The sequence below is a fragment of the Lissotriton vulgaris genome, chromosome 11, assembly GCF_964263255.1.
Source record: "Lissotriton vulgaris chromosome 11, aLisVul1.2, whole genome shotgun sequence".
Lineage (NCBI taxonomy): Eukaryota > Metazoa > Chordata > Amphibia > Caudata > Salamandridae > Lissotriton > Lissotriton vulgaris.
The window spans coordinates 7,581,441-7,602,332 of record NC_141699.1 but is presented as its reverse complement, the minus strand read 5'-3'; the positions used below and the strand labels follow the sequence as shown (position 1 = coordinate 7,602,332).

The 20,892-nt window shown below is 48.1% G+C and overlaps 1 protein-coding gene across 1 annotated transcript in view; it reads left to right on the top strand.

Moving 5' to 3' along the window:
* LOC147678877 (septin-2) overlaps window positions 1–20,892 on the top strand; it is a 323,184-nt gene that overhangs the window by 113,943 nt on the left and 188,349 nt on the right. Inside the window, exon 7 of the mRNA XM_086942642.1 lies at window positions 362–479. Coding sequence (XP_086798768.1) covers window positions 362–479 — 118 coding nt within the window. The remainder of the gene's footprint in view (window positions 1–361; window positions 480–20,892) is intronic.

The following is a 20,892-nucleotide window of genomic DNA, read 5'->3' as shown; positions in this document are numbered from 1 at the left end:
ATGCTTGGAGACCTATTGCATTGTAAATGCTTGTTTGTATTGCTTTGAGTTCGTTTTTAACACTTTTTTAATTCTGTAGTTCAGTGAGGATGTAAAATATTTTTGTAGAAGTATAGAACTTTTTTTATGTACCTACTTGTTCTGCTCCAAGATGTATTCAGCTGGGTATTCATGTGCTAGTGAATTACTCGGGAAGGTGTAAGGGGTCCACTGTTAGCCTAGGCAGGTACTAGGTACTTAGGCGTGTCTTTACTGCTAATCACCATGGTCTGAATTCCAATTTGAGTAAGTGGGTGTCTGAATTTGGTCTTGAAGTGCCATGTTCTGCGCTTGACAACTTCTGCCATTTGGGTCTTTCCAGCCTGAAGCCTCTTGATGTGGAGTTCATGAAGGCGCTCCATGGAAAAGTGAACATTGTCCCTGTGATCGCCAAGGCGGACACCCTGACCCTGAAGGAGCGAGAGCGGCTCAAGAGACGGGTGAGTGGTCCTGCCTTATGGGGGCTGTGGGAGAATTCATCTTTGCTTGGCTTGTTAAGAGGTGCAGATCTTTTCTGACTGCACTTTTCAAATCCATGAGGACGACAGCCCCCATAACCTGGTCTGATCCGATCTCCGGTCATCTATTCTGTGTTTACTTGCTAACAAGCTCAGCCCTGGGCTGGGTTCTTTCTTGTTCATTGCGTCACTGTCTGTGCAGGCTCTGCTGCTCTATTTAGATGCTGCTGATCTAACCAGAATCGTGTGTTCAGTAAACTTAAGTAACACAGAGACCTTATTAGATCCGGCCACTGTCTTGCATTCCCTCTACTCTCATGTTGGTGGCACTGATCCATTTTTGCTTGTGGTTAAAATAGTTTTTGGGATGGTGCGTTATTTGTTGTTTTGCAGCGTGAATCTTTCTGGATTCACTATGCTGTGCATTATTCTGCGGTCTTGTGGTTAGGTCCGGATTTGTAGTCTTTTCTTTGTTTTTTAGGTCTCGCCTCTCAATGCGCATGCGCATTGAGCGAGACTATAGGGGCTTAAATAAGGTTTACCTAGACTGGCGATTGACTGCCGATTTGATGCTTTCTGTGCGCTTTTAGGTCAATGCGCAAGCGCATTGACCTAAAATGCGCGTGCACATCATCAAATCGCCATCTGTTCCCCAGAAGCACTCCTCCCACACCTTTGAAGTGAAGCTTAGCTTCACTTCAAAGGCCCCTGCTGCTTCACACTATGGCCGTGTCTCTCCCCCATCGCCGCTCTCCCGCTCCGCCCCCTGCTGCGGCCGTGTCGCAATTCCCCCCCCCCCCCCCCCCCCCCCCCCACAGCAATGCCCTCTTAGAGTAGAACCTCCATATAGAAGAGCCAGTCCTCAGTTCCCACAGAAAATCTCTCTTCTACTGAGAAGGGCATCCTCTCTCTCCTTGCGGTTCAGGGGTACTCCCACCTTTAAATTTAAGAAGTGCAGTTAATGAGTGTCCCAGAAGACCTGTCTGCTACTGAGGCCAGTACTCTCCCATTGAAAGTGTTGCACACCACACGAGTAGTGCGGATACTCCTCCTTTTAGATTTTAAAGACGTGCAGGTACGCAGTACCTACCAGTACATGCCCATTTAAAGGACCGGTTTAGAGGAAAGCGTGTCAATCCTCCAAAACACTACACCAAAATTATACAATCCACCAGCGGCCCTAACATGAAGAAGTGTGTGAGTTTGTGTGCCTGTGTGCGTGCGCGTGCGTGTTAAACCCACCTTACTCTCCCCAGTATTCAGTGAAAACATAGGCGTTCCCTGCCCTGCTGCAAAACAGCCCTTGGGGTAATGTCTACACACTAAGAATAAAATAAACAAACGTATAATAGCCTTCAAAACATACCTTGCAGAAAAATACGCCAAACAGGCCGGTAAATTTAAAACCATGAATAGACATTTCCCTACTAATCAGTCGTCTCCTATTTAATGCCAAAATCCGAATAAACAAACTGGCAGCATGATTTAGAAGTAGGTGCATTAGTTCAGCTGCAGTTTTAGCATATGGCAGGTAGTTACGTACTAGTAGAATTATTTTGTATGAAAACATTTATGAAAGTTCAAGATTTTTGCAGTTTATGCTTTTTGTAATACATGTGTTGCAGTTTGTTTTCAAGGTCTACTCTTGGGGCACAGCAACTATTAATTAAATACTTAACATTACTCCAATGCTCCGGGGTTTTCTCGCTGCTGTTTCTATCAGTCAAGAACGATGCATAATATACATTATATTCTAAACCACTGGAGCATCATGTGGCTCGCACAGTCAGAAGGCAATAAGCTGAAAATCACCTAAAAATTATCATCACTAGACAGAGATTCTAAGTCCATTTAAAACCTCTCAGAGGCTGCACCAGAGGAGTCGAAGGACTTATTATCTTCAAGTGTTGATGACTGTCTTCTTTATGCCCAACTAACCAGTTGGGAGCAGAAAGTTCTCCAACACGGGACCTTTCAGAGAGTCCCCTGCTGCACTCTCCTGCTCTCTAGAGATGTGGCCTAACGACCAGAGCTGCCATCTAAGTCACGTAAATACAAAACATGTTGCATTCCAGATGCTATAGGTGTCACATTCGCGAATGTTATAACTATTGGCATTGTAAATGCAAGGCTATCAATTTAGCAATCTTAAAAAGCAACAAATAAATAAAATATTTGTCATTTACAAGACCAATAGCTCCAACTTTTCTAATGCGAGACTATTGTATTTCCAATGCTTGTTTTTTTCGTAGCTCAGGTGGGCGTCAACTTCCCACCTTTAGTGTATTTCCGGTGACGTCGGCATGCTTCCAGGAAAAGCTCCCACTCCTGGGCGCCATCTTCAGATTCTTTTTTCCACGGTTGGGTCTGGATCGTACCCGAAAGGGCTCCAGACATTTTTGGAGAAAGAAGAAGAAAAATACGCACTTTTGCAAGAAAAGAGATTGAGAAGACTACAGGAGACTACATCATCGAAGAGAACGACGAAGGGGAAGAAGAACATAAAGAACTACAACGTCCATCGGAGAATGCAAGCCTAGGGGGCCCCCTGAATGCATGAGATGGACAACACTCCTTTCAAATTCTGCCGTAACTGCCACCACAAATACGCGCAGAAGGACCAGCACCCAGTCTGCAACCTTTGCCTACCGGTTGACCACGAGAGCGAGGACTGCAAGGCCTGCTCCGCCTTCACGCCAAAGACTCTTCGAGTGAGAAAGAGACAGAGGCTAGCCAACACCACCATGCAGGGCAAGGGACAGCCACCATCCCTTCTGGACCTGGGGCTATCCTCAGACAAGGAGGACAACGCCGCCGAACACAACGGCTACACGGTCGTAGAGACCGATTTTACGAAGACTCCAAAGAAGGTAGGAGACTCTACGGCCCCTAGGGCACCAAGAGACCCCGAGTCTCAAAAAATTGAGGGCAACACCTCGAAAGCGCTGACGCCTTCGGCGTCCGCAGCTACACCAATGCACAGTGGATCCTCTGAGAAGGACTCCCAGGCGCCGAGAACTGGAGAACAGCAAAAGACGTCGAAAATCGCCCCGAGAAGGAGCGTACGACGCAGAGGGAAAAGGACCCGAAGGGCCTTTCAGCGCCACCGAAGGACCCGAGAGCCAGCTTGGCACCGAAACCTTCTACGCCGAAAGTCGGCTCTGCGCCAAAAAGAGCGGCCGATCCATTAGACGCAGACCACGCGGGCTGAAATGGAGAAAAAGAAAAGACGCTTCGAGGCCGAGATGGAAAATATCCTGCAGCGGAAAAAAGATTTCGACGCCAGGATAAAAGAAAACACAATCCCGACGAAACCTAGGCTACAGGTGGTCGAGGAAACGGAGGAGGAGGACTACAACGTCGAAGGACAGTCGGTGGGCGTCGAGACCTTCGACGACCAAGAAGAGGAGGAGGCCTCCTACTACGAAGAGGAAGGAGACGACGACCACAGGACACTCCTCGGGACTGCATCCTCGGAGACTCCGGTTATATAGATTGGCAGGACGTCGACACCAAGAGCCCAGAGGAAGCAGTCGACACGTACCCCTCGAGGCCCTCGCCGCCAGATGACATTGGGGTCTACAACACAGTCATCAGGAATGCAGCTGCAGTTTTCAAAGTAAAACTTGACGAAGAAAAGCAGAAAGCAGACTTCCTTCTCGAGACACTGCTCCCTACACAAACAAGGAGCCAGTTCCTGCCCATGCTTGACAGTGTCATGGCACAGGGAAAAGAGGCTTTCAAAGAACCAGCTACATGCAAAGCCGTCACTCCCAGGTTGGAGAAAAAGTATAAACATTCCTCCAAGGACCCACCCTACATTCAGGGATCGGTCTCCGCAGACTCCATCATCACAGCCATGGCAAGAAAGAGGGCCAATGTGCCTACCACTTCTGGGCCACCTCCAGACAAAGAAAGCAAGAGGATGGACCTGGTGGGGAGAAGAATTGAAAGGAATGCCGCAATGCACTGGCGCATGGCGAATTCCAATGCTCTGCTCAACAGGCACCAATACCAGATCCTGGAAGAGCTGGGCGAGTTAGTAAAGAACATGCCACAGGAATTCAAGCAAAGAGCTGAAAACCTTGTCTAAGAGGGGAAGAATGTAGCCAATTCTTGCCTCAAGACTGCCCTGGACGGAGCAGACACCTCCAGCAGGCTCATGATGATGGGCATCACGGAGAGAAGACAAGCCTGGCTCAGAATTTCGGGCTTCAAGCTAGAAGTCCAGCACAGCATCCTCAACACACCGTTCAATGGAGAAACGCTGTTCGGGCCCCCAGTTGACGAGAAACTCCGCCAACTGAAGAAGGATAACTGCAAGATCCATGTTGGCATTGCAGTTCAGAGGTACTAAAGGGGGCACCCCGTCACGAAGACCTAACGGGGGGGAGGAAACCAGCCAGGTACATCACACCAGGCGTTCCAACAAGCCCACTAAGCAGACACTCAGACACAGCAGGGGCAGCAAAAACAGTCCTGGCACTACCAACCAAGATGCCAGTCCTTTCGCGGGATAGGGAATGGACGTGGACATAATAAGAGGGGGGACAGCAGCCCGCCTCCTAAGTGACTTAATAAAACTCCATGTGCCCACCCGAGCAAAAACTCCCAGGGTGGAGCAGAAACACATCGGACAGGAGTTACACGAACTAGACACCTCCGTACATGTAAGACCAGTGGGAGGAAGACTGAAACACTTCCTAAGGGAGTGGAAGAGTATAAGATCAGACAAATGGGTACTCAACATCATACAGTACTGGTACTGCATAGAGTTGGAGGGAAAGCCAATGGACAGGAAGCCGAAAAGAAGGCCACTAGCAAGGAAAGACTTACAGCTCCTTCGGGAGGAAGCAAAGGAGCTCCTGCAAAAACAAGCCATAGAGCCAGTACCTTACAGGAAAAGGAACAAGGGCGTATACTCCGCATACTTCCTGGTACCAAAGGTGGACGAAACTATGAGACCCATCCTGGACCTAAGATTCTTAAACAAGTTTGTAAGAACGCAGAGGTTCAAGATGACCTCCCTACAAGGATCACTTCATCAATTGAAAGGCGGGGACTTCATGGTCACCATAGACCTAAAAGATGCCTACCTGCACATCCCAATGAACAGGGGCCACAAACACCTCCTCAGATTCATCATCGTAGAAGACCACTACCAGTTCACAACCCTGGCGTTCGGGCTCAAACCGGCACTAAGGGTTTTCACAAAGTGCCTCGCAACAGTCGCAGCACACCTACGAAGGGAAAGGATACACGTGTACCCTTACCTGGACGACTGGCTGATCAAAGCAAGCTCATACAAAACGTGCAAGCAGCACACAGAGTGTGACCAGCACACTGATGAACCTAGGATTCTCCATCCACTGGGGAAAATCCTCCCTGGAACCAGAACGAATAAAAATCTTCCTGGGAGCACATATCGACACCTTACAGAGCAAGGTGTTCCCCAGCGAGAACAGAACGATAGCGCTCCTGAGGGAGACACAGCTCTACCAGAAGGGGCAAGCCCGGACAGTGAGGACAGCGAGCAAAATCATGGGCATGATGGCATCATGCATACACCTAGTGCCAAACGTACGGCTCCACCTGACACCTTTACAGGAATGGCTACAGGAGCAATGGTCACAAGCTACAGGTCGTTGGGAGGATCTAGTGGTTGTAACGCACGCTGTGCAGAAAGAGATGGCATGGTGGAACATGGGGAACATAACAAGGGGGAAGCCTCTGACGCAACCAACGCCAACAGTGACCATTGCCACAGACTCGTCCCAGAGGGGATGGGGCGCTCACATGGAGAAACTCAAAGAGGCCTGTGGACACCAGCAGATGCGGTCAGACACATAAATTACCTGGAGTTGAAGACAGTTTTCCTAGCCATAAAGGCCTTCCAAACAAAACTGTACAACCAGAGAGTGTTGATCCAGACAGACAACACAACAGCGATGTTTTACATCAACAAGCGGGGGGGAACACAATCAGCCCCGCTTTCGAAACTAGCGCAGGAGATATGGAGATGGGCCATCCCACGCAAGATAGACCTGCTAGTCATACATCTACCAGGAAAGGACAATGTAGAAGCATACTGGTTTAGCAGACAGACATCGGCATCCCACGAGTGAGAACTCAATGCACAAGAGACGAGAAGGCTCTTCGACAGGTGGGGGACACCGTCGGTAGACCTATTTGCAACACGCCAGAATGCAAAATGCCAAAACTTCGCATCCAGACAGCCCGGGGAGGGCTCCCTGGGGAATGCCCTATGGATAGACTGGTCCAGGACATTTGCTTACGCTTTTCCCCAGATACCGCTGATACACAAGGTACTCAGCAAGTGCAGAGCGAGCAACATGACCCTGATGTTGGTGGCACCACAGTGGGCCAGGCAGACATGGTACTCGCAGATCATGGAGATGACACAGAGTGCACCCCACAGATTCGGGAGAAGAAAGGACCTACTCTTCATGCAAAACGGAGAAGTGCTGCACCCAGAGCCAGAGAGCCTGTGCTTCGTAGCGTGGCTCCTGAGGACATAGTTTGCGCATGTGAAACTGCCAGAAAGCACCCTAAGGGTACTTCGGGAGGCACGAAGACCCAGCACATGGAAGTGCTACGTAGTGAAATGGAAGAGATTTACAATGTGGTGCAGGAGGGAAAAGCTACACAATAAGATGAAAAAGGACTTAACAGTGCTAAAGTACCTCACGCACCTGCTCGACAAAAATCTGAGCTCATCCTCACTGAGGGTTCACTTGGCAGCGATAGTCGCCTACACGAGAGGAGAAACGTGCAAGAGTTTCTTCACATCACAGGTCGTACCGCCAAAGAGGGTGCCACCACCTGCATGGAACCTTAACCTAGTCCTAACAGAACTCATGAAGGAACCTTTCGAACCGATTCACAAGGCCTCCCTAGAAATGCTGACCATGAAAACCGCTTTCCTGGTAGCACTCACTTCACTGCGCAGAGTGAACGAACTGCAGGCACTAACACTACAGGAACCATACATACAGATACACAGCGATAGGGTGGTGCTGAGAACGGACCCACACTTCATGCCAAAGGTGGTGTCAAGGTTCCACTTGAATCAAACTATACAGATACCGAGTTTCTTCCAAAAACCGGCAACAAGAGCTGAAAGGGCACTGCACAATCTGGACGCCAGAAGGGCAGTCATGCACTTCATTGAGAGAACGAAGGAACACAGGAAAACAAAGCAGTTCTTTGTGTCCTTCGCTAACAGTTTCATAGGGAAACCAGTAACTAAAGGAAATACTTGCGCGATGGATCGCCCAAACAATACAGTTCTGCCATAAGCAGGCAGGGCAGGAACTAACAGAGGGGACACGTGCCCACTCTACCAGGAAAAAAGGAGCTACAATAGCTTTCCTAGCTACCCCACCAATTCAAGACATATGCCTGGCGGCAACATGGGCTTCAGTGCACACGTTCACGAAGCACTACTGTGTGGATATACAGCTGAACAAGGAAGCACAAGTCGGACAAAGGGTACTTCAACACATATTCAATAACCAACGCTCATCTTCCACCCAGCCGCCACAAACATTAGAAACCACTACAAAGTCTATGCACAGCATAGTGAATCCAGAAAGATTTCACGCTGCAAAACGAATAGTTTCTTACCTGTCGGTGTAGTTTTGCAGCTTGATGATCTTTCTGGATTCACTAGCGAACCCACCCACCTCCGCCAGAAAGATGAGGCTGGAGAGATAAGGTGGTTGAAACAGAGACTATACTTGGAAAAGAAGCCTTAGAGGCTAAAGTGGTGAAAAACTTTAGTTGAACATTGCCATAACTTCGGTAACAAGACGAACACGAGAAAAAAGAATCCGAAGATGGTGACGTCAACGGAAATACACCAAAGGTGGGACGTCAACGCCCACCTAGGCAATGAAAAAAAAAAAAAACAAAGAAAAGACTACGAATCCTGACCCAACCACAAGACCGCGGATTAATGCACAGCATAGTGAATCCAGAAAGATCATCAAGCTGCAAAAGTACACCGACCGGTAAACTATTCGTTCTTGTTCAGCTGTTAGCTTTTTAGGCATAAGATGCCTCCTCTGTCCTTGCCGCGCCTCTGGCAGTGATACCTCTCATTCCCCGCCTTGTGTTGTCATCTTTCTGTTTCATGTGGAGTGCATGGTGGCCAGAGCAGCTATTCCTGTCCTTGGCTACCGCTGGCCAGCTGCGCAGAGACCACGGAGTACAAATGGACGAGCAGCACTGGGCTGGCTCGAACAATATTGACGGAGCAGCAGCCAGAGACCTGATCCTGTTTTCAGAGAGTTCTACAAACAGACTCCTGGGCATATCTGTTTTCAGAGAGTTCTGCAAACGGACTCCTGGACGGTGCCATGGCCTCTCCGGAGCAGGGAGCGGCCTTCCCCGGCTCTGTGATCCTGGAATCCAAGAAGGACAACAAGCCCACGCCACTCCCTGGAATTCTTCTTTGCGGTGTCAGCCCAGGGCTTGGATGGGGGCCAGTGTCCTGGGGTCGTGATGGAGCGTGTGGACGTCCTGCTGCAGCAGGGCTGGCCGCTCCCTCGCTCCATGAGGCCCTGGCCGGCACTCCCTGCTGGCACTCCTGCGCTCCGGAAAACAAGCCTCCGCGCCACTCTTGTTCTTGGCCAGACTCCTCAGGTACCCAAGGGGATCCTTTTCTGGTGCATATGTTATCATGAGAGAACAAAGCAATGATTATCATTTTTGATGTATTCCAATGGGACCTCTCTCGCTTTGAAAAGTGAGTGCAGCTGCTGTGCAAAGCACTGTAGGTGGTGAAATGAAAAAGCTACTTGACATCCTGGCCTTGTAGAGCGTCCTGTAAGGCGAGCCGGACTAAGCGCCTTAGTCCTCAAAAGATCTGTTCACAGTGCCAAGTGAATACTGCTGTTTTTGTCATTACTGAACGTCCCACTTTCACTCTTTCAAATCGTAAACTCTCTGGTTCTAATATTTTTCTTTAGTCAAAGCATTTGTACAGCACAGTGCACTCCACTAGAGTAGTGTTTGCACTACAAATATGACTAGACCGCTTCAAAGCAACTCTTTCGCATTAAACAGGTCGGATAAAAAGAACTGGTTGGGGTTTGCTGGTCGAATTGATGGCATTCACAATTTGACAGGCAGGCGTGAACCATCACTGTAGTTAAGGCACTTTGCATCAGTCTCAAGTAAATAGTAAAGTCTTAATTTTATAATGTATGTGAACAGTGCATGGCACATTACTGTAACCGTGGCCTGCAAGGGAGGCAAGAAGACAGAGGGCACTGACAATCTAGAGTTAACCACCCTCTCCCACAGTCAGTCTGGTGGCGGCATCAATCTCTGTAAACTCATCTTAGGTGGCAAAGCTGTTAAAATGTGGAGATCAGTTGTCAAAAGGCTGTAGTAGGGGATTTGACTGACTGAAAGGGCTCCTGGTGGATGTTGACCACCAGGACCCAAGATTTTGGAGCTTCGACTGAGATCAGTCTGTACTTTACTGCCTTTCTAAAGTTCCCATGAGCCTCCAAGTTTCTGAAATGGAGTGAATTCTACAGTTCACACCGGAGTGAGCCTGCATGGCCACCAACTAAGGCACCTAAAAGCCGGGCTCGCAGAGAAGCTGAGACTGGAGGGGACGAGGGTTTCTAGTGAGGGCTTTTTAGCGATGGAGAGAGAACTTCGAACAGCGTTAACAGAATAGAAATAGATCACCTTGGCAAAGAGCAGCCAGTGGATTCAGGTAAAGACCAGCTCTGCTTTAATATACATTTTAGAACCAATCCGATTGCAGTGTTCAGAAGTCTTTGGAGTTTGTGAGTGGGAGACCACAGTAGAGGCCGCGACTCAAGTCTAGGAGTCGAAAGCACTCACTTTTGTAGAGGAAGAAGTTGAGTTCGCGTAAGTCCGATTCTCAGATCTCTCCTCTGCCTTTCATACGTTGTGCACGTCTGTTTTTGTGCACCATCTGAGACGACAGTAGTTTGTTACCTTTCTTTCCTCTCCTAGTGGAGCAGTTGTTGTTGCTGTCTTCATTACGCTATTCAGTAGATTTCCTGTCCCCACTTTTAAAAGAAATGTAAATGTACATTTATCTGCTGGTGGTATATAAAGTCTTCTTGTATGGAGTCACTGTTGTCACGAAGAGGATAATCCTCTTGTCCAGGGATTTTATCGCCCTCTGTCTGAGCTTCAGCACACTCTCCAGCCTTGCTCATTCTCCATCCAAGCCTGTAGCATTCTCTTGAACCCCCATGCCAACAAGAAATAAGGCCTTTTCTTGGGTCAAGACTGCTTGTGGAGTCACTGTTTTTATTTCAGTGAGATGGGACCTTCTCTTTCCCTGGACTCCAGTGTCTGACACCTTGGTTTCTGCTGCGATAAGGAGCTGTCGGAGGTGAATGGTATGGCCTCCTCGTGCATACACCAGATGAGGTTCTAGCTTTACATCTCTCTGCTCTTGCAAAGCCCTGTGATCGGAGCTGCGGCCCCACTCAGGGTATACTATGGTAGCGTCTGTTCATCTGGGCACACTGCGGGAATGATCCAGAGGTGCTCTGAGTGAGTGCAGAGCCCTGTGATCGGAGCTGCAGTCCCACGCAGGGTAGACTATGGTAGCGTCTGTTCACCTGGGCTGTCTGTGGCAATGATCCAGAAGTGCCCTGAGTGAGTGCAGAGCCCTGTGATCGGAGCTGCAGTCCCACGCAGGGTAGACTATGGTAGCGTATGTTCACCTGGGCTGTCTGTGGCAATGATCCAGAGGTGCCCTGAGTGAGTGCAGAGCCCTGTGATCGGAGCTGCGGCCCCACGCAGGGTCTACTATGGTAGTGTCTGTTCACCTGGGCTCCCTACGGGAATGATCCAGAGGTACACTGAGTGAGTGCAGAGCCCTGTGATCGGAGCTGCGGTCCCACGCAGGGTATACTATGGTAGCGTCTGTTGACCTGGGCTCCCTACGGGAATGATCCAGAGGTGCCCTGAGTGAGTGCACAGCCCTATGATCGGAGCCAGGGTCCTACACTGGGTCTACTATGGGAGCGTCTGTTCACTTGGGCTCCCTACGGGAATGATCCAGAGGTGCCCTGAGTGAGTGCAGAGCCCTGTGATCGGAGCTGCGGTCCCACGCAGGGTATACTATGGGAGCGTCTGTTGACCTGGGCTCACTACGGGAATGATCCAGAGGTGCCCTGAGGGAGTGCAGAGCCCTGTGATCGGAGCCACAGCCCCACGCAGGGTCTACTATGGGAGCGTCTGTTCACCTGGGCTCCCTACGGGAATGATCCAGAGGTGCCCTGAGTGAGTGCAGAGCCCTGTGATCGGAGCTGCAGTCCCACGCAGGGTATACTATGGTAGCGTCTGTTCACCTGGGCTCCCTACGGGAATGATCCAGAGGTGCCCTGAGTGATTGCAGAGCCCTGTGATCGAAGCCACAGCCCCACGCAGAGTCTACTATGGGAGCGTCTGTTCACCTGGGCTCCCTACGGGAATGATCCAGAGGTGCCCTGAGTGAGTGCAGAGCCCTGTGATCGAAGCCACAGCCCCACGCAGAGTCTACTATGGGAGCGTCTGTTCACCTGGGCTCCCTACGGGAATAATCCAGAGGTGCCCTGCGTGAGTGCAGAGCCCTGTGATCGGAGCTGCGGTCCCACGCAGGGTATACTATGGTAGCGTCTGTTCACCTGGGCTCCCTACAGGAATGATCCAGAGGTGCCCGGAGTGAGTGCAGAGCCCTGTGATCGGAGCCACAGCCCCAAGCAGGGTCTACTATGGGAGCGTCTGTTCACCTGGGCTCACTGCGGGAATGATCCAGAGGCGCCCTGAGTGAGTGCAGAGCCCTGTGATCGGAGCTGCATCCCACGCAGGGTCTACTATGGTAGCGTCTGTTCACCTGGGCTCCCTACGGGAATGATCCAGAGGTGCCCTGAGTGAGTGCAGAGCCCTGTGATCGGAGCCACAGCCCCACGCAGGGAGTACTGTGGTAGCGTCTGTTCACCTGGGCTCACTGCGGGAATGATCCAGAGGTGCCCTGAGTGAGTGCAGAGCCCTGTGATCGGAGCCACAGCCCCACGCAGGGAGTACTGTGGGAGCGTCTGTTCACCTGGGCTCACTGCGGGAATGATCCAGAGGTGCCCTGAGTGAGTGCAGAGCCCTGTGATCGGAGCCACAGCCCCAAGCAGGGTCTACTATGGGAGCGTCTGTTCACCTGGGCTCCCTACGGGAATGATCCAGAGGTGCCCTGAGTGAGTGCAGAGCCCTGTGATCGGAGCCACAGCCCAAAGCAGGGTCTACTATGGGAGCGTCTGTTCACCTGGGCTCCCTACGGGAATGATCCAGAGGTGCCCTGAGTGAGTGCAGAGCCCTGTGATCGGAGCCACAGCCCCAAGCAGGGTCTACTATGGGAGCGTCTGTTCACCTGGGCTCACTGGGGGAATGATCCAGAGGCGCCCTGAGTGAGTGCAGAGCCCTGTGATCGGAGCTGCATCCCACGCAGGGTCTACTATGGTAGCGTCTGTTCACCTGGGCTCCCTACGGGAATGATCCAGAGGTGCCCTGAGTGAGTGCAGAGCCCTATGATCGGAGCCAGGGTCCTACACTGGGTCTACTATGGGAGCGTCTGTTCACTTGGGCTCCCTACGGGAATGATCCAGAGGTGCCCTGAGTGAGTGCAGAGCCCTGTGATCGGAGCTGCGGTCCCACGCAGGGTATACTATGGTAGCGTCTGTTCACCTGGGCTCCCTACGGGAATGATCCAGAGGTGCCCAGGGTGAGTGCAGAGCCCTGTGATCGGAGCTGCGGTCCCACGCAGGGTATACTATGGTAGCGTCTGTTCACCTGGGCTCCCTACGGGAATGATCCAGAGGTGCCCAGGGTGAGTGCAGAGCCCTGTGATCGGAGCCACAGCCCCACGCAGGGTCTACTATGGGAGCGTCTGTTCACCTGGGCTCCCTGCGGGAATGATCCAGAGGTGCCCTGAGTGAGTGCAGAGGCCTGTGATCGGAGCCACAGCCCCACGCAGGGAGTACTGTGGGAGCGTCTGTTCACCTGGGCTCACTGCGGGAATGATCCAGAGGTGCCCTGAGTGAGTGCAGAGCCCTGTGATCGGAGCCAAAGCCCCAAGCAGGGTCTACTATGGGAGCGTATGTTCACCTGGGCTCCCTACGGGAATGATCCAGAGGTGCCCTGAGTGAGTGCAGAGCCCTGTGATCGGAGCCACAACCCCAAGCAGGGTCTACTATGGGAGCGTCTGTTCACCTGGGCTCCCTACGGGAATGATCCAGAGGTGCCCTGAGTGAGTGCAGAGCCCTGTGATCGGAGCCACAGCCCCAAGCAGGGTCTACTATGGGAGCGTCTGTTCACCTGGGCTCACTGCGGGAATGATCCAGAGGCGCCCTGAGTGAGTGCAGAGCCCTGTGATCGGAGCTGCATCCCACGCAGGGTCTACTATGGTAGCGTCTGTTCACCTGTGCTCCCTACGGGAATGATCCAGAGGTGCCCTGAGTGAGTGCAGAGCCCTGTGATCGGAGCTGCAGTCCCACGCAGGGTATACTATGGTAGCGTCTGTTCACCTGGGCTCACTACGGGAATGATCCAGAGGTGCCCTGAGTGAGTGCAGAGCCCTGTGATCGGAGCCACAGCCCCAAGCAGGGTCTACTATGGGAGCGTCTGTTCACCTGGGCTCACTGCGGGAATGATCCAGAGGTGCCCTGAGTGAGTGCAGAGCCCTGTGATCGGAGCCACAGCCCCACGCAGGGTCTACTATGGTAGCGTCTGTTCACCTGGGCTCCCTACGGGAATGATCCAGAGGTGCCCTGAGTGAGTGCAGAGCCCTGTGATCTGAGCCGCGGTCCCACGCAGGGTCTACTATGGGAGCGTCTGTTCACCTGGGCTCCCTACGGGAATGATCCAGAGGTGCCCTGAGTGAGTGCAGAGCCCTGTGATCGGAGCCACAGCCCCAAGCAGGGTAGACTATGGTAGCGTCTGTTCACCTGGGCTCACTGCGGGAATGATCCAGAGGTGCCCTGAGTGAGTGCAGAGCCCTGTGATCGGAGCTGCAGTCCCACGCAGGGTATACTATGGTAGCGTCTGTTCACCTGGGCTCCCTACGGGAAAGATCCAGAGGTGCCCTGAGTATGGCTGTCGGGCTTGCATTCAGCCTCTGCACGTTTGATCATGTGTTTTCTATATGCTTGCTGTTGTACTGGGGATCCAGTTAGTCTGCTGTCATCTGATTTCTACATGGGCGGCCCATGTGTAGCATTATAAGTGTATAATACTATGTTCCTTCACATGCCCTGTGTTGAAGCTTTCTGCTTTTGATCACTGTTCCCTTCCTGTAGGTCAGGACTTTTCTGCATTGTCCCTCCCTGCTCTTAGGGTAGCTCCTGGAAGCCATTTGACAGATGATTAGTCACAGGAGTGTCCATGACGTCGTTCCTTATTTAGGTTTCGGCTATACAGTGGATGCGCTGTCTTGAAGAGACGTGTTGTGTTCTGTCTGTGTGCTTACAGCCGTCCGTCTCCTACCATTGGTAAACCAATGTTTTCTTCAATGCTGTTTGTCATGGCATGTGGGCGCCATGGCCTCTTCTTGTGTTAGGCCCTCCCATAGCGCATGGGCCCCTACAGGTCTTCTCACAGTACTCCCGGTTTGCAGGGCTATTTTTTTCTTTGTTTTCAAGCACTCCATAGATTGTGTTTTCAGGCCGTCTCCCTTGGACACATACCGCTAAAATGCATGCATGTGTACATAAACGAACGCATTTCTTAAAAAGTTGTACAAACATAAACAACAATTGTTTATTTAATTTTTTTACATGCTCTGTCGGTATTGGAGAGCTTTCTCCGTTGTCTGTCAGGCTATAGCGCGAACCCAAGCCGATGGTATTGTAGCACTTTAAGTGCTCACCAGTTACATTACACAATGGCATTCATTATCGTACGCAGGAGGAAGCGTAAGTGGTGTGCCCAGAATCACAAATTGTTCAGCCGACCCAGATATTTGAACCTGGTGTAGAGTACTAAGATGCTGGTAAGATTCTATGCTTACGTTGTTATTACTTGTCTACATTGTCATTGCTCGTGCATACTCTTGTGTTACACGCGCATCTCTTGAAAGAGTGTTTTCTTTTGAGAGATGCGTTCCTCGTGGCATCTCTCACATGCAACCTTCAACTGTGGGTCTGGACTTAGACAGTTGAGGGTTTGCCGTGTGTGGACGTGCTCCTGTGGTGCTCTGTCTTTTTGGTAATAAACTTACCTTACTTCATTCAACTGAGCCTCCAGACTGTTCCTGTGTTCTTTAAAAGTGTATCTTCACATTTGGCGACGAGGGACTCCTTTTTCATCGAAAACAGAGCATCACCAACCTTGCACCGTTCACCTCCTCATCGTACTTTGCCAGAGCATGCTGTTCATCCTTCACCGACAAGAAAACCCTGTTTAATTTGGCCTTCTGCATCAAGGTATCGGTCATTTTCTTCACTTTCACCGATTTTCCTTCCCCGATGCGCCTCCTCTATGACGTGAGACGTTAGCGAGAGCATCTCCTCGTTCCAAGCACACGTCATCACGCTCACACGCGCAATTACGTTCCTACGCTACGCAGAGGGGCCATTTTGTTTTCTTTTGTCATTCAAGGTTGCCATGGATACGATTTCACGATCGGAAGCATCGCAAAGCAAATGAATAATCGCATGTCTCTCAAGCATTAACGGTGAGCGCATTTCAAGGTTATTTTTCAACGGTGAGCCTATTTTCAAGGTTATTTCACTTTTCCTTGCTTTTCAGACATTGTAAAAGTTCTTTTTATTTCAAAAAGCTATTTTCTTCTGAACAATTTTAAAAGATTTCAGACTTTTGCTGTTTTAAAATACTTTACATCCGTGTTATTCATTCAACATGGCTACTAACCAGCAAATTGTTGCTTTGAATTATTTTCTACCAGTTCCTGGTAAACCTAAGGAACCTTGGAGGCATTGGTTTCAGAACTTTGAAAGTTACCTAATTGCTATTGGAGCTGATGAATATTCACCAAAGAGAAAAATGGCTATTCTCTATAGCAATTTAGGGAAAGAAGGCAGACAAATTTTTAATAATTTGCCAAATCCTCTCCCAGCTTCAGGAAGTGGAGATGAAATTAATGAATATTCTGCTGCAATTTTAAAATTAAATAGAAAATTTCTTGATCAGCCTAGTGTGATCCTTGAACGTTTTAACTTTATGAAAAGGCATCAATAAAAAGATGAAACTGTTGAGGAATTTATTTCCGCTTTGAGGAATCTTGCTTCTGAGTGCAGTTTTGGCTCTTATTTGGACACAGCTCTTAGAGATCAATTTGTGTATAACTGCTGTCACAAAAAAATTCAAGAACGTATACTAAGCTGCAGAGATCCATCCTTATCTGAAGTAATCGAAATGGCCAAAGGAATCGAGAGATCAATTGTATCTTCTAAGTGCATCTCTCAAAGTACCTCTTCCTTCACTCCAACTGACTTGAGTGTTAACGCAGTTTATTCTAAGGGCAAGTCTTCTCAAAGACCGTTTCAAAGGAGAACAAATACTTTTTGTTTTCGTTGTGGTTCTAAAACACACTTGAGCAACAACCCTACTTGCCCAGCTCAAGGGAAAAAATGCACTTTTTGTCTGAAAAATGGTAATTTCCAATCTGTGTGTCGCAACATAAAGTCTTCTCAAATTAATAACATTTCTTATTTTTCAGGCGAAGATGCAGATGTTCAATCTATTGATGCTGATTTAAAAAATGTTACTATTAGTTCAGTCAATATTGATCCTAATGAGGGAAATTTAGCTGTAAAGGAAATTCTCTCCATTCATTCTGTCTCTATTTGTATGGTTGATTGCATTAATTCAGAACGTGTAAAGGATCCCACTTGCCTAGTTATTGTTGATCAAATAGATATTGACATGATGGCGGATTCTGGTGCCCCAGTTACCATCATATCTGATCATTTGTTCAACACCCACTGGTCTTCAAGAATTACCCTTGAACCTTTGGACATAATACCTAAAGGATATACTGGCAAACACATTGACATGTGGGGTTTCTTTATCACCAGTGTAACTTGTTTGGGGAGGTGCATTTACACAAAAGTTTATGTAGCTACTGATGGCAAATGTATTGTAGGGTGGCAAGACCTTGCTAGAATGGGCCTCAAACTTGTTCCTGGTTCAGAATTTCCTGTTCAAATCAATGAACAGAGTACCTTTCCTTTCATCAATTTCATTGATGTTGGAATTGTCAACAATATTATTGCTGATTTCCCAGAAGTCTTTAATAATTCTGTTGGTATGATAAAAAACTACGAACATCGCATTCGTCTCAAACCTAACGCAATTCCTGTAATTCACAAGTTGAGGAATGTTCCTCTTAGCGTAAGAGACGATTTAAAAAAGGTACTTTTTAAAATGGTTGATGAGAAGATTATTGAAGCTGTGGATTCTTCACTTTGGGTTAGTCCTATTGTGGTTGTGAAGAAAAAGGATTCCAGTATTCGTCTCTGTGCGGATCTTAGATCACTTAATCAAAATATTCTTATCGACTGTTATCCTTTGCCCAGAATTCAAGAACTCCTCACCGGCATTGCTGAATCAAAATTGTTCACGCTCTTGGATTTAAGGAGTGTTTATCATCAAATTCCCCTGACTAAATGCTCTTCTGAACTCACCACTTTCATTACTCCTTTTGGGGCCTATAAATATTTAAGACTACCTTTTGGATTGGCAAGTGCCGCAAGTGTGTTTCAAAAGTTTATGGACAGCGTCTTGTGTGGTGTTAAAGGTGTGCAAGCATATCAAGACGATGTTTTGATTCATTCTAAAAATGTTGATGAACATATTAAGGATGTACGTATTCTGTCTCGCTTCAAAAAAGTAGGTATCACCCTGGGCGAAAAAAAGTGTAAGTTTTTCGTGGAAGAATTAGACTATTTAGGTCATTCTATCTCCACCTCAGGTATCAAACCAAAACTTTCCCTTACGCAGGCTATTTCCAATGTACCTATTCCTAACAATAAGGACACTTTGAGATCGTTTCTCGGTCTCACCGAATATTACTCGAGATTTGTCATGAACTATGCCCAGTTAATTCAACCTCTTAGGATGCTCATAAAAAAGGATGTTACCTTCTTGTGGAATGATGAGGCAAATTCAGCTTTTAATAACATAAAAGAGGTTATCGTAAATGCTCCAGCCCTATCATCTTTCACACCAGGCCTGAAGTGTGGCATTTACGTTGATGCTAGCCAAAAGGGTCTTGGTGCAATCCTTTGTCAATGGAAAGGTTCTGTAGAACACACCATTGGTTTTGCCTCAAAGTCACTGAAAAATGCCGAAGGTAATTATAGCACAATTGAGAAAGAGGCTCTTGGCTGTGCATGGGCCGTAGAAAAATTCAAAGTCTACATTTGGGGTTCACATTTCTTACTATACACTGATCATAAACCCTTACTACACCTTTTAAACGGAAATGGTACTGGTAAAGCCTCTTCCAGGTTAGTGAGGATTCTTTCTAAGCTACATGATTTTAATTTCAGCATTCACCATGTACCTGGAGGTAAAAATATGAGAGCAGATGCACTTTCCAGGTTGCCTTTGGAAAATGACGAAGATGTTCTCAGAGATGACATTGAGTGTGTCGTAGCCTCTTTGGAAGACTTAGTTCTTTCTCCTCTTTCTATCTCTGAGGAAGACTGGTCCAAATGCTATTCCGAAGATGAAATTCTTGTGGCTGTGAAAAACTTAATAGTTTCAGGCTGGCCAAGGATACGTTCCCTTCCTGCCCCCTTGAAGTCCTTTGCACAAGTTTCAGACGATTTGACCATTATCAATGGTATTGTTTTTAGGGGTGATCGATGTGTTCCTCCTTTGGCTTTGAGAAAAAAAATATTTTTTGCAGCCCATCAAGGTCACTTAGGTGTAGGTGGAACCTCTCGCAAATTGAAAGAACATTTTTGGTGGCCTGCCATGGATAGAAACGTCAATGATTGGGTTGATTCTTGCAGTACTTGTCTAGTATCAGACAAACACTGGAAATTACAGAACCTACCTTTACATAATGTTCCCATTCCTGAGGAATCCTGGGTCAAGCTAGCAATTGATTTTTCTGGTCCTTTTGAGATTCTCCCTAGATCTCAACGTTACATAGTCTCGCTTGTTGACTATCACTCTAAGTGGTTTGACTTTGATTTTTGCCCTAACCCAGATTCTACGTCTGCAATTACATTTTTGGAAAGAATTTTTAGAATAGAAGGTCCCCCCAAGGAAATTGTCAGTGACAATGGTTCGCATTTTTGCTCCCGTGTCTTGGAAGAATTTTTGAAGAAGTTTGACGTCAAACACTTAAAAGTCGCTCTTTACTCTCCCGCATCCAATGGTTTGGTTGAACGGATTAATAGATTTTTGAAAGAAGGCATTCAAACTGCTTTCTCCTGCAAAATGGATGTTGAAGTTTTTCTAAGGGAAAAAGTTTGGGCCTACTTAATTACCCCTCACTCCACTACGGGCATTTCACCTTTCAGACTCCTTAAAAAAAGAAACCCACATGGTACTGTCTGTCCTTCTTGGATCAAAGATTTAACACCTCAGGTTTCCAAATGCATTTCCTGTTCTGATAAGTTGGTTGTAAAAAGTAATGTTGAGAAACAACAATCTGCACAAAAGCGAAATTTTGATCCTAAAGTTCTTTCCACCCCTGAAATGTTTACTGTAGGTGATTGGGTTATGTTCAAAACCATGGATAGAGTCAAAAAAGGTCTCTCCAAGTTTTCTATGCCCACTCAAGTTCTCAAGGTTTCTAAAGGTTCTCTGTTTTTAGATAAGAGAGGGTGGCGTAATATACGCTCTCTCGTTAAATTAACCTCTGAACAAGCTATGACCATTCTCAGAAATAAACATGGGAATGACAACTCTTCCTATGTTGATTATGATTTTCCCACCCAGTTAGATACCCCTTCTCTCACCCAGGTGGAATCTTCGTCTCCCAATAATACCATCCTTACTCCCCAAGATTCCCAAGGTGAGATGTCCTCTCCTTCTGTTGAGGTCACTCTTCCTCTTCAAGACACTCCAGAAAATGTTGAAATTTCTTGTTCATCTCCCTCTACTTCTACTTCAGATGTGACAACTAGAACTCACAGGAATTGTTCTTTTCCTGCATGTTTTAAAGACTTTTATGTAGACTAAGTTTCATTTTTGTTAGTTAAGTTTTCTGTATTTGTTTTGAGGGAAGGGAGGAGATGTAGAGTACTAAGATGCTGGTAAGATTCTATGCTTACGTTGTTATTACTTGTCTACATTGTCATTGCTCGTGCATACTCTTGTGTTACACGCGCATCTCTTGAAAGAGTGTTTTCTTTTGAGAGATGCG